This window comes from Nilaparvata lugens, chromosome X (genome assembly GCF_014356525.2).
Source record: "Nilaparvata lugens isolate BPH chromosome X, ASM1435652v1, whole genome shotgun sequence".
Classification (NCBI taxonomy): Eukaryota; Metazoa; Arthropoda; class Insecta; order Hemiptera; family Delphacidae; genus Nilaparvata; species Nilaparvata lugens.
In genome coordinates, this window is record NC_052518.1 from 29,815,463 (window position 1) to 29,830,141 (window position 14,679).

Genomic DNA, 14,679 nt, shown 5'->3' on the forward strand with positions numbered 1-14,679 from the left:
CATTCGCAAGAATATTAAGGAGATAAAAATATTTTTAGGAATGGTAGGCTACTACCGAAAATTCATTAATAATTTTTCACAGATGACAGAGCCACTGACAAATTTATTAAGGAAGGGAGTGCGGTTCAATATGTCGTCTGATGTTATACAAGCAGTAGATAAAGGTAAGAGAGCAATTTGCTCTACACCGGTACTCCAGTTTGCAAACCTTGAGCAACCTTTGACGTTAACAACCGATCGATGCTAGTGGGGAATCAATAGGGGGGGGGGGGAGTTTTGGCTGAGGATGATGCACGTGTTGCATTTGCAAGTAGCACCATTGAAAGAGAGCTGTTAGCAGTTGTATGGTGTAGAGACAACTTGAGGCCGGCCATACCTCTATTCAGCTCACAACCCATCATATGCCGCCATTATTATGCAAATTAAGCAAATTGAACGAAACCTCTGCACAAATCACAAAATGGAAACAAAAATTAGCTGTCTACAATTTTAAAATCAGACACATAAAAGGTACCGACAATTCTGTTGCAGATTGCCTATCAAGAAATATTAATCCATTATCTGTCAATTCAATGGAAGAGAGCAATGAATACTTTTGAATATTGAGCTATGAATACTTGACAATTGAACCAAATGAGATTGAAGTAATAATTGACATCATCAATGATTAAAAAACCCAAATAGTCCTGTTAAAGAAACAAGATGGAATAATTGAGACTAACATGCATTGGTATGGGCCTATCAGAATTACAACTATTACTATCCCTCTTCTAATTTCAGCTGGTGACTTTATGAATACAATTCGAGAAATAACAGTCATGGGTAAAATCTATTATATTTATTCGGACGATCAACTATTAAAGGATAAGATTAAAAGACTATAAAAGTAAAGAATGGGATAAGAAAATAAAATTCTTAATGTGTAATAAAAAGGTGGAATCAATAGAAGATAGGATAAAACAAGATAATATAATCAAACAGTATCATGTTGGGAGAACTAATCATCGATGAGACTGTTCAACATCTCAAACGACTCAATATGGCTAAATATGTTCAAAACTGTGAATAATGTTCTAAGTGCATGCGAAACTTGTGAAAAAGTTAAATATGATAGAGCCCCTTACAAGACACCTCTACAGTTAACACCTACACCTGAACGACCCTTCCATACAATGTAAGTCGATGTTTTCCATCACAACAAAGAAAAATATTTAACTTCAATTGATCGGTTCACTAAATTCGCCACCGCTTGGCCTCTTGAAAACAAGATAGCTAAATGCCTAGTAGTGAATCTGATAAGACTTTTTGGGTTATACCAAAGTTCACAGGAGTTAGTAATGGACCGAGGGAAAGAGTTTTGCAATAGTCAAGTGAAGGCAGTATTACAAGAGTTTGGAATCGCAAGTCATTTTACAACAGGACATCCAAGATCCTACGGCATTATTGAGAGATTACATAATACTTTAACAGAACACCTTCATATCTTAACCTAGCTCCGCAGTGCAGAGTGGATGCTTGTCTGACTCGGACTAGGCGCTGAGACAGCAAGTAATAGCAGCATTGGTGGGAATGCGAGCGGCCGCAGTAAACCTAGCTCCGCAGTGCAGGCTGGATGCTTGTCTGACTCGGACTAGGCGCTGAGACAGTAAATAATAGCAGCGTTGGTGGGAATGCGAGCGGCCGCAATAACATCTTCCACCCAGCAATGGTCGGCGTAGTTCCGCCTAGCGGACAGACGAAAGAACAATCCAGTCGGTTATTTGATCCCTCCAGCTAGGCTGGAAGTATTATTCCCGTTAAGAGTTGTTCAACTTGATTATTTGATTGTTAAACCAAGTATTTAAATTGGATGAAACTTAAATAATGAATATAACATTTTCAATCACTCAATAGTTTGAAATGCTGCAATACTTCCATACCTCAGGAATCAGGATTGAAAGGAGGCAAAAAAGAAAAAAATACTATCAATTTTGAAGAATCAGTGTTTTGATTAAGCCTCGTTTAGACTATTTAACTGTTATAAAACAATTTTATATCACAAAAGTTACAAAAAATTATATAACTTTGTTATAAAATAAAAGATAAACATTCAAAAACAAATAAATATAATATTGTCATATAACATTACTGAGTCTCAGTCAAGATGGATTATGGACTCAATGTAGTCTCTCATAAGAGTATCTAGTATACCCATATCCAGTTACAGTAGAATTTTTAGTACGGGATCATTTTCCAAAAATTAATTGCTACAAGAATAGAACTTTCCACTATGCATTTATGCAATCCAACATCTGGAAAGTGAATGTACCTTATGCAATCATAAGGGGAAAATTTGTTTGAAAATGATCTGTATATAACAGAATTTTTAGCATTCAAAAATACAATCAATCTAGTGAAGGTCAATTCCCTGCCTACTCCCCACCAAAAAAAAAAAAAAATTGTTACATCATGTAACGTTATCCTTTTTCACTAACGTGTGCCCTGCTTGGCTGCAGTCAGTATAGCATGAATTATATAAGATATAGAACCCTTATTGTGGTTCCTAAAATAATAATAATACAAATTTCTTACTGGCTCGCCCAGGAACTCCCGCAGTTCTCTGCTCTTGCTGGTTACTGATGTCGGCTGCTCCAACAGTCCACAATTTCTGTGACTGATTTGTTGAATTCCGCAAATGCAGATGTGATAATTTATTTTGCTGCAACTTAATACTATGACTTTGAGATTCTTCAAATCAGATTTGCTGTTACTGGATAATTTATATAAATCTCTGGAATGTATTATTTCCAAAGATTTGATAATCAATGCTGTATATTGCTGCTTTCCCCAACTTATCCGGTGAAGAATATAGTTGGATGGTAATCCTAATAATTTTTCAATACTGGTAACTAAATAGATTATAACGAGATTGGTCATGCTTGGAGATAGGGAAATAAATAAAGGATACATCATCAAATATTGACACAAATATATTACACAAAATATCAACGAATAAATGAATATATAGAGCAAAAAGTATAAAAAATAAAATAAGAACAAATATATATATATATATAAAAAAATATAAAAAATATCACAAATAGCTCATTTATTTGGTTTTGCTTTTAGCACGAAAATTTACCACGTGCTTCTTAAATCATCAATCATATGCATTTAAATTATGCAGAATGCAGCTCAGTTATCGACTTGCTGTTGCTTGTCAAATAAAATCTCATATACCTTCTTTCCAAATTAATATGAATAACTAATTACTCTCAAAAAAAAATCAAAAAACAATTACTCTCAAATTAAATCTCAAATATATTAATAATTATGTATTTCTCAGGGCTAAAGGTTCGGCCTCTGGTGGAAATTAGATAAATCAATTTATCCAGTGAACATGAGCTTCATTTATATCTTTATAATTTACTAATAAAAGAATGATTGAGTGAGCATATAAATTATAGCATCAAAATTCAAATTTTTCATCTGTGCATACTTAAACATGTAAATCTGATATATAGTTCTTAATTAATAGAAATCCCTTTTTACGTTTCAAGACTTGCACAAGTTTGACATTAATTTCAATATTCAAATAACCTTTCGATGAGCTAGCTTTATAGATCTTGTTTCACTCGAAGCACTGAGGGCGCCCTAGATATATTTCTTTTTAACTGTATAACTCACGTGTCGAAATTCACAAGATGATGATGGCGATCCGAATTCTTCCATCGTCTTAGGTTTTCTGGTGGCTGAAGTCATCCTCTCCAAGGGAATAATAAAATATCTGTATGACTCACGCCTTAATATGGCCTCACTGAGTCTTATGAAATTAATTATTGAATTTAAACTTAAACTTTTCAAACGTACAATTATTAACAAAGGGATTTGTGCTCTATAAAATTGGTGGCTGTTCCTGGTGACCTCTGGCAAGCAAGTGGGCTCTCATCTACCCCTATTCTCTACGATCATACTTCCATATTCCAAATTCGCATATTATTTAAATATACAACTACTACACCATTACATAATCAAAATTATGTAGTTCTATTACATCCCCGGGTCCCCCTAAACTTCGGCCCGAAGTTATCGAAAAAACGGCATCTCTCTAAGTTAATTTTTACACATTTCAATAATATTTCAAAAATTAAAGTCAAAATTACCGCAAGCTAAAATTATTATTATTATTATTCACAATATTATTCTAATTGGATATTTATATGTAACATAACTTTCAATGAATACCTTAAATCTATGTGAGTGCCAATTCATAAGCTAGTGATATAAATTACATTATAGTGAACTAATTCATAAAAATCAAACTTAACACATCAATCAACTTCAAATCAACAATTCAATACATTCATATCTGAATAAGAATTGAATGGAAAAAATTTCAATTATATTGATGAATAAAATTAAACCTACAAAATCTACGAAAGTAATAAAATTGAATCATAATGCAAAAATTAAACATCAAGTCCGAATAGTATTCGAGTAAGCAAAATAATATTGTGGAACCCTTGAAAATAAGAATAATAATAATAATTGAAATAGTTTATCTTCTAATCTGGGAAAATATTTGAATCGATAGCATAAAAGAGTAAATGGATACAATAATAGTGAATAAGTAATTATTATTTGCATAGTTTCCTATATCCTAACCCATTATTTTAATGATTTCATTACATACTACTTTACTAAAACACAATATATTCTTAAAGCTCCTGTGGGTAGTCCACAATTGGAGTACGTTTCGGGACTCTCAGTTGATTTGCTTTCTTCTTAATATAATTTTGAAGACATAAATACAAGAATATAACAGTTATCAGTGTTTGCCAGACAATAATAATATAAATGATCAGTTTATTGTTCACCCCTAACAAATCAAAGTTATTTGGCATTTCAACATGATGGAAAATGTCTTCTGAGAATGAGTTGTGCTCTTCAAATTTTGAAAAATTCAAGTGCCAATTTTCATTTAAGATTTCTGAAAGGTTTAAGTACTGAGGCAGAGTCTCATGTTTAAAAATTGGGATGCTCAATTTAGATAAATTTGTCCACATGTGAGGAATTAAGTTATTAATAGCTGGAGAAGGATGGGAACGGGAGTCGCAAGGATAAAGAGTGCTTATCAGTACGTCGCCGTTGTCGTCTTGAAGTTCGCAGTTGCAAGGGATGTGGAGTGATAGGGTTCCTGGACTGTTGCTTGGGACCTCAGTTGTTGAGTTTTTACAGCGAATTGTCGTCTTTTTGCCGGTGTTGTGGAATAGGAAGGTGTCTTCTCGTAGGCGAGTGATTAGGGTTTGATTGTCAGTTGCTTTACAATCAAATTTGCAGACTTCTCGTAGCTCCGATACGTCTGCTTCTGATGTTAGAAGGTGGAGACAAGTGGCTTGGGTGGCGGAGTTCGACATCTTTTTCCTCGGAATCAAGCAGAGGCCTTTCTGCTTGAACTGGCAATCGTCTTCTTCGTCATCTGACAGGATTTGCAGTTTATTTTCTTCTCTAAGTATCAGGTGATGTTGGGAGGTCAAACGGCAGGTATGACCATTCCAATGAAGCGGGATAGATTGCAGGTGGAATAATGAAATAGTTGAATTTTTCTTCTTTATTGGTATTTTGAGGGTAACCAATAGTTCGTTGTCGGATTTTCTGCAGGATGTTAGTTTCAAGTTTCGAATTTTATCGTTGTCTTTTGTTGATATGGTGAAGTTTCTCTTGTTTATTTTCTTTTCGAGTTCTTGAAGTCGATTGTTTAGGTCTTCTTTTGAAATGACGTGATGAGAAAGTTGTTGATTGTAGCATCTCATGTCGATTTCATTGTAGTTGTTAGATAGAGTCATCATATACATGAAAATAGTAGTCCTCAGTTGTGTTTTCAGTACATCGGTTGTAGTATTCCCTTTCTGAAACTTATTCTGTTGGGTGAATGATTCTTGCCAAAGAATAAGGTCATGCTTCATGTTGTTCAATACTTTCTTCACGTTCTCTGCCATGCCGTTCATCTTGCGTGTGTTGTCTATCAATTCGACATGTTCAGCGTGAACGAAGTCTTGAAGATTACTGAGATGAGAAGTGATGTCGGTTTCGGTTTTCACGTATGCGCCCAATTCTTCGTCGGTAGCTACTCCGCAACACCAGTTTAGGACCGCCCCGATCGTATCGATAGAGCGTTCGCGGCGTGGTAGTCGATTTTCGCTCTCAGCTGGAGTGTTGTCGTCATCGCTGCCAATGTAAATGCCGTCTTGTAGTTGTAGAAGTTGCAGCTCCGTTCGATGAATCTGATCAAATACTGCACACTCCGATGGGGAAGGGAAAGGACATGAGTCAATTTTTAAAGGAGTACTCAGAAGGTTCCTCATAACAAATAAAGGATTTGACCTAGTAATACTGAATGTTATTGGAACTGTGGACTCGTAAAATACTACATTGTGAATTTCTTTAAATAGAGCTCCGTGAAAAAGAGAAATTTCTTGAGACAATACCGTACAACATATTTCTACAAATGCTAAGGAACAAAGTATTATGGTATTCATTTTAAAAATATTATATCAGTTAGTACTCTATATTAATCTATCAATGAACAGTTCGTATAAGATATCAATTTTATAAACAATAATTACTAGTAAAATCCCCAAAAACCCTACAAATAGATTATGTAAATGGTCAAATTAATAGCTATTTCTTATATTCCAATCGTAATCACCTACTGGAATTGATTATTTCATTAACATCAATACAGATAATATTGTTATTAAAATATACGTTTTCACATAAATAATCTTATAAATAAATAAATTATTATATCAAGAATCATCCGTTTCTGAAAAAGAGAAACATTTTATTACATACGAGTCAAGAAAATAATATTCAAGCATAAATCGTATTTGATGATTTTCAAATAGCATTCATTCATAAACAAAAACGTGAGAACAATTCACATCTTTTAATAATGAATCATCGTTAGAATGTCTAGTAAAATTGTCTATCAGAGCTCAATTATATTTCATTGTTTCATCGAAGTAGAAATCCAATTAATTAATTGATTGATTGAAAACTGCATACTATTGTGATTTGAGAATCATCTCGATATCTAGTCGTGAGAAAATGGATTTGATCGCTTCACAAGTCAATACTGATCTCGCAAACAAAATTCTCTAAAAATTCAGTTGTAAGCATGATATTGTTTTTCAATGATTTGGAAAATAAATAATTACATGAATGTTTCATCTCGATTTCTTCTCATCAATTGTCTTTTAAATTAATGAAAGGCAAAGATTTAGGATGAGCGAGGTATAATTGCTAGCATAAAGAAAAGTGCTGGAATAAAGAATACAGTTAGACAATAAAACAATAAACACTTAATTGATGGGATCTCGTATGAAATATTTTTTCAATTTATCTACATGAAAAGCTACATTTTTATAAGTACCTCGTAGCGGAAAAAATATCTCATAGACTTCATCTGTTACTTTCTTTACTACTTCATATGGGCCTGAATATTTTTTGACTAATTTCCTAGACTGTCCTTGTCTTACATCAGGATCGTGGACCATAACTAAATCTCCTGGTTCAAAAATGCAATCTGTTCTATTCCTATCGTAATAGTATTTCTGTTTTTCTTGTGCATCTGATAAGATTGATGGTATCTGTTCTCGCACTTCTTTAAGATTTGCTAATCTCGCGTCTAAATGATAAGTGACGTCGTCATTTTCGGGAAAGATTTTCAAATCTAAAGGAGTAGTGGCTTCAAAACCGTGCAATAAGAAAAAAGGTGTATATTTCAAAGAGCATTGTTTCGAAGTATTGTATGCGAATAAAACTTTCGGCAGCATTTGTACCCACAATTTCCTATTATCGGCTACGTAAGCTGTTAGCATCTCTTGAATTGTCCGGTTGGCTCTTTCGGCCAGACCTTGACTTTGGTGGTGACTTGATGATCCTAATATGTGTTTGATTCCAAGCTCAACCATAAGGTCATCGACTTTTTTATTTACAAAATGTGTACCTCTATCGGATCGAATTTCTTTTGGAACGCCAAATCGGTATATTAATTTCCATAAGCATTTAGTGGTATTATTTGCGTCGGCGTGTTTACAAGGTTCAGCTAAAATATATCGGGTCGTTAAGTCAACAATCGTTAGAATGTATGAATAGCCCATTGAGCTCTCTAACGGACCGATGTAGTCCATCATGATACTTGAGAAAGGCTTACTATCACACTTGATGGGTGATAAGAAACCTTGAGGCTTCGTAGTAGGGGTTTTTCTCTCTTGGCAATTTTTACATGATCTTACATAATTCGCAATGTTTTCATACATATTTTCCCAATAATATTTCGATGATATTTTCTCATGGGTTTTATAAATGCCGGTATGTCCACCTGTTAAGGAATCATCATGGAATGTTTCAAGGATTTTATTGATAAGAGATCGGGGTACGAGAAGTTTCAATTGATTGGTATGCCCATCAAATTTCTTCAGATAGACAATGTCTTTTTCGATCGTGTATTTTCTCGCCTTTCTAATCGTAGCTGTATCACTATGATTAGGGTTTCGTATTGCATCATATATTTTTCTTATACTCTCATCATTTTTCTGTAAAGTCTTTATGTCTATTTCTTCTATTTCGAATATATTGTAGTTTTCGTCCTTTGTGAGATCAGTTATATCCTTCTCTAGTGGATATCTACTCAGGGCATCAGGTACGTGCATTTGGGCTCCTGGTTTATATTTCAAATCGAACGTGAACTCCGTTAATTTCATAAGTAACTTACTGACTCGAATACTGGGGTTTTTCCAAGTTTTATAGTATTGCAAACTAGCATGATCTGTGTAGATTGTAAATAATCGGCCAATTAAGTATTGTCTGAAATAATTTACACAATACACTATTGATAGAAGTTCAATCTCTCCTACTGCCCAATTTTCTTCATGTTTTGTCAGTTTTCTGGAAACAAAAGCTACTGGATGTAATTTTCCATTGTCATCTGGCTGCGAGATAATGCCCCCTATTCCAACTCGAGAAGCATCTGTGTGTACCACTACCTCCTTATCATTATTAAAATGATGAAGTACGGGTTGTGATAAAAGTTTGCTTTTTATTTCCGAGAATGCGTTCTGCTGATCTTCTTCCCAAGTGATTGGTTTATTCTCGTTATTTTTAGATATCAGATTTGTTAAGGGTCTTGCAATTATAGCGTAGTTTTGAATGAATTTTCGGTAAAATCCACTAAGACCAAGAAATGCTCTGACATCTTTGACAGTTTTGGGTATAGGGTATTTTTCGATAGCTTCCAAGGTTTCGGAAGCGGGTTGTATCCCTTCCTTTGAGACAGTGTGTCCAAGTACTTTAATTTTTCGGTAGAAGAAGTGACATTTAGATGTATTCAATTTTAGTCCTACGTCTTGCAATCTTTTCAAGGTTTTCTCGAGCTGTTGATATTGCTTATCAAATGATTCTCCATAGCTAATGATATCGTCCAAGTAAATCAAAACTCCTCTATACAAATAATCATTGAATACTTGGTTGATTGCTCGTTGGAAAGCATTTGGAGATGTTCTAAGACCAAAAGGTAGTCTTTTGAACGTGTACAGCCCTTTATGAGTTGCAAATGCTACATATTTTCGACAATCTTCGTGTAATGGCTGTTGGAAAAATGCTTGTCTGATATCTAGGGTGGAAAAGTAATCCGAATTGTCAAGAGAATCAAAAATTGTTTGAAGAAGGGGAAGGGGATATCTATCCGGTAATATTTTCTCGTTCAACATTTTATAGTCTACAACCAATCTAAATCCACCGTCTTTTTAGTAACTAAAAATGCGGGAGAAGCATAATGACTCTGGGTTTCACAAACTATTCCTGCTTTTATCAATAACTCTACTTGTCTGTCTATTTCTGTTCTTTGAGCGATAGGTAATCTGTACGGTGACTTAGCAATGGGTGTGTAATCTGTAAGTTTGAACTTGTATTCGGGTAATTTCGCTTCCTCGAAATCAATTTCGTTTGTTGAAAATAGGTGTTTGTATTTATTGATGAGTCTTTTCGCTTTGGAATTTTGCTCTGGTGTAAGATCTTTATTAATATCTATTTCACAACCTCCTCCATCGAATAGTACAGAGTCTACTAATGAAACAGATTCGTCGTAATTACAAACTTCTCCTTCAATTTCACCAATAATAGTTTCATGCAACAATCTTATATCTTGCCTTCCTAGATTCAAAATTCTAATTTCACTCATGTTTGTTTCAAAATCATCCTCATTCCAAAGCACATGCAATTTTTTATTATGTAATAACGATTCATTTGGAGTAAAATGGGATACTTTGAGCAATTTTTGTGTTAGATTGACTTTGACATTCACGTCTTTTTGAGCGGGGATTATTGTTTCAAGAGCACATTTGACGAAATTTACGGGATTGGGTATGCAGACTTCTTTTGTAATATTTGTTTCAGAATCGTTGTGTAATCTATTTAATGTACAAATCCACTCTTTATCCATGTCTAATTCGACTATTTTACCATTATCGTTCATTGAAATGATGTTATTCTCATAATCTAATTTCATTTTATATTTTGAGAAGAAGGAATTTCCAACAATAATATCGGCCTGTAAGTCTTCAGAAATTACTAAATTTACTTCGAATTTCCTGTCATGTATTTGAATTTCACTCGAGATCATTCCTGTGATCGGCATTAATGAACCATTAGCTACCGATAAAGCAATACTACTATTTTTCAAATGTTTTAGATCATCGCTACTTAAAAGATTTTTTTGAACTATGTTTACGTTCGTACCGGTGTCAATGGTAATTGATACATCTTTTCCTTTGAATTTTCCATTAATAGTAAGTACTGGGACTTGAATTCTTCTCTCTTTAGTCAATGATCCATTCATTCCAAGTTCGTGCTGAGCATGCATTTCGGAAGACAATAGCTGTTTGAAGTTGGTTTCACTTTCTATTTCGTTAGAGCAATTGTTTTCACTTTCATTTGAGTATAACTGATTATTATTGGCATTGAGAAAAAACTGCCTGACAAATTCTATCGCTTTGGATTGTTCATCTTTCATTGATACAGAAGATATTATATTACATGTGATTTCTTCTTTATCAATTGAATTTGGAGAATAATTATCAAATGGAAATTCAGCGCTTTGTTTTTCAAATCCGGATCCCAAGTTCATATCCGATTCGTCTAGGCTCGGGATCCTGTATTCGAGTTTTTTGATAAGAAAAAACAATCATCTTTCCAGTGATTATTCCTCTTACAGTATGTACAGAATCTAGTCCTATTAGGGTTGATTGGTGTCCTGTAATTGACTGATGTTGATTGTGTGTAATTATTGTTTGTATAAGGTTGTCTTTGGAAATTGTTCTGATTTGTTTCGTGTGGGAAGACGTTTCCGCTCCTATTTCCAAACTGTCTATTAGGATTAGGATTATGTGATTGTGTGTTTCTGTCGCGATCATTGTAATTATTATTGTTTGAATAAGGTTGTCTTTGGAAGTTGTTCTGATTTGTTTCGTGTGGGGAAAAGTTTCCGCTCCTATTTCCAAACTGTCTATTAGGATTGGGATTTTGTGATTGACCTACATTTCTACTCAAATTTTTCACAACAATACTCAGATCGTTCAATTTCTTTTCTAAAGTATCTACTACATTTATTTTTTGGACAGGCTGTTCGATTGAAGCATTATGCATTCCTAACTTTTTGTCTAGAAGGAAGCGAGATCTTTCATATTTGGCGAGATTTTTCTCTAAATCTTCAACTGATGCATTGTCCATGAAAGCAACATGTTGCAATGCTCCTACGTCTAAGCCTCTCAAAACATATCCTACTATTCTTTTCTCTGACATTTGAGGCTCAAGAATGTGACAAAGTTTTATTATATCTGCTGTGTATTCTGTGTATGTTTCTGTTGGTAATTTGTTTCTGTTTTCGAGTTTTTGTCTGGTTGTCTCTTCATGAACAGGGTCTACAAGTTTACTTTTCAAGTGGCCTACTGCATCAAGAAATGTCGCGTTTTCATTTTTATCCGAAAATATGTCGAAAATTGCCAATGCTGTTTTCTTGAGGTAGAGGGGTAAATACAAGATTTTATCATCCTCATCCCACTTATTTATTTTTGCTGCCCTATTGAAGGTTTTCAACCACTCGTTGAAGTCTTCACTCTTTGTACCCCCATAGCTTTCGGGTTTCGCAAAGGGTCTTTTATCATTCCCTGCCATATTATTTTCTGGAATTGGGATTTTTGCTAAGTTATCGGGAGCTACTGTGTCGTAGATGGGTTCTTGATTTCTGCCTAGCTTGCCTACTATTCGCTCGTAATCGGCTAGCATAGGGAAGATAATACGATCGCGTTGAGACAGGGACCCTAACTTAAGTAATCGACTTAGAGCATCTCTAGCTCCTGAATCGTGGTCCACATAAATACAAACTTTTTTTGCCAAGTCAACAGCGAATCTCAAGTATTCAATACTAACAGATTGAGGGATGTGAATACCTAAACGTTGAGAGAATAGAGGACATAATTATACGAGATCAAACACAGAATATAATAATTATGATAATGACCTGAAATGAAAATGTCAATAGATAATTTGAAGGCTAATCTTGTCAATTAATAAACTCTTTCTCATGAGAACGACGCCCAACACCATGTAATGGAATTGATTAATTGTTGGTTGAACTAATTTGATTTATGATGTAATTTAAAATTTGTAACAAAATAATTAATATTGATTGTATTCAACAAGAATTACAGGTCCTAACTCTCTAGGAGTTGGATACAGAAATTAATAAAAAATAATGCTGTTATATTATAATTGATAAATAAGATGTACTGATCAAATAAATGAGGGGTTAAATATCGCTTGGCTAACGAGAGGTTAAATTTGGATCTTACTCTTTATCTCATGAGAAAGGTTTTAATTGTAAAATAATTAAATGTAGAATGAATAATATAATATTTATTGATAATTTAAAAAGAATTATTTTCAAAAGATAAAATATGATTTCAAATAATATTGACAAGATATACCCTCAGATAAAAATAATATAATTAATTTGGCACTCACTCTACCCAAATGGGAGACCCTCTCAGTAGGGAGAAGTCGGGCTGGTTGATCTGCTGTATATGTTTCCAGGTCCCGTCCTTACCACCGACTGCTAGAGCCTCTCATTTTTTCCATAATTTTACTTGTCATGAATTTTCACCGTCGTCAACAATTTATCTATTCATTGTGAAAATTCATGGCAAATAATAAAAATTATGTAGTTCTATTACAAAATATTTTTAGGTTTATTAAATTGTTTTTTCTTTTACAATAACATGCCATGCGGTTACCAAATCCTCTGGTCACATCTTAAGCGAATGCTATTTGTTTACAACTAAATTTGCCATAGGTGTCTGGCCAAATTTCAAATTATACGGCTTGACCGATTATTTAGGTTGCCGACCAGTAAGTATTATAGAGCCTAACCTCAAAAATTCATTATTTTATATAATTAAATAAATAGCAATAAAATTCTTTTCTATTTGGCTGTTCGAATTGTAGCCAAGATACCCATTATTATCTAATCTCTAACTTGTTGATATCGCACCCGGCGATAACAAAGCAGCTGTTTGCTAGAGACCTATAAAATCTTTTCATTTAGCGATTTTGCCAGTTATTCAAAATAATCTGTTATAATCATAAAACACCATATGATGCAAACTATAACACATTTGTGTAATTCAATACTAGTCCAGTCAACGAAAGATTATAGAAGGAAACGTATGGAACTCAATTTTTGACCCCACAACACTTTTAAGGATAGTAAGTAGGTAAACATTACAAAAGTCCTCACTCCTACCCCCTGTGTTAAGGGAAGGGGGGGGGGGTGCTTTAAAAGTTCCATATTTTGGTTTTTTGCATATTTCTTCAACAAATTCGTCTTTCGGAAATTTTTGTCAAGTACAAAATTAAAGCTTACGAATTAGCCTACAAGTTTCGTCCTTAACATTTTTCCATATATCTCATAGTTTTCTAGATATGAGCTCTTGAAGGAGACACATTTTTAAGGAAACCCTTCCAGCTTAGATTTTTTTATATTTTTGGCCTTATAACTTTTCCACGATTGAATGAAAAAATCTGTGCTAATCATGAGCCTATAGAGCACCTTATTCTCTTCAATTTCATGTATTTTCCCATTATTTTACGCATCTCCCCTCGATTGTTGCAGCAATTATAGTGTTGAGTGTAAGAACTTCAGTTCAACAACAATAGATCAATTAATTGACAGGGAAATTTGGAGGGAATGTTTGGAACACAATTTTTGACTTTGCAGCGTTGTTGATACTAGTTAGGAGGAGAACATATCAGAAGTCCCCATCCCTTCCTCACTTTTCGAAGTGATGAGAGTGATTTAAATGTTGCATTCTTTAGCTTTTTGCTTCCACGCTTATATCTTTGCAACAATGCGTTCAACCAAGGTAACTGCTCTAAATTAAGTTTGATAAATTCTCTACAATTCCTGTTGAGTGGAGTTTTGTGATATTTCCAACAGTTTTCGAGAAATCCGGTCTTGCAAGTGTGGAATTGTTGGAATAACAGGTTTTTATCAAATTTTTGAATTTTTTTATTCAAAGTAGGCCTATGGAAGATATAGAAAAAGTTGTGGAATGAATATTGTAGGAAATTATGTAAGCTTCA

The 14,679-nt window shown here is 34.0% G+C and overlaps 2 protein-coding genes across 2 annotated transcripts in view; one reads left to right on the forward strand and one right to left on the reverse strand.

Annotated features, from left to right (window-relative positions):
* The window catches only part of LOC111045931, a 110,814-nt gene that overhangs the window by 56,343 nt on the left and 39,792 nt on the right, over positions 1–14,679 (forward strand). The window lies entirely within an intron of this gene.
* Positions 4,337–11,969, reverse strand: LOC120354948. Its single transcript, XM_039443139.1, has 2 exons — positions 11,671–11,969; positions 4,337–5,468 (listed from the first exon to the last, which is right to left on the reverse strand). The coding sequence occupies exons 1-2, from the start codon at positions 11,839–11,841 to the stop codon at positions 4,698–4,700; spliced, it is 942 nt and encodes a 313-aa protein (XP_039299073.1). The 5' UTR covers positions 11,842–11,969; the 3' UTR covers positions 4,337–4,697.

Coding starts and splice junctions, on each gene's coding strand:
- LOC120354948 (XM_039443139.1), bottom strand. CDS start 11,841: ATGTCAGAGAAAAGAATAGTAGGATATGTTTTGAGAGGCTTAGACGTA. Junction 5,469..11,670: donor TAGGAATGCATAATGCTTCA/ATCGAACAGCCT, acceptor AATAAACTGCAA/ATCCTGTCAGATGACGAAGA.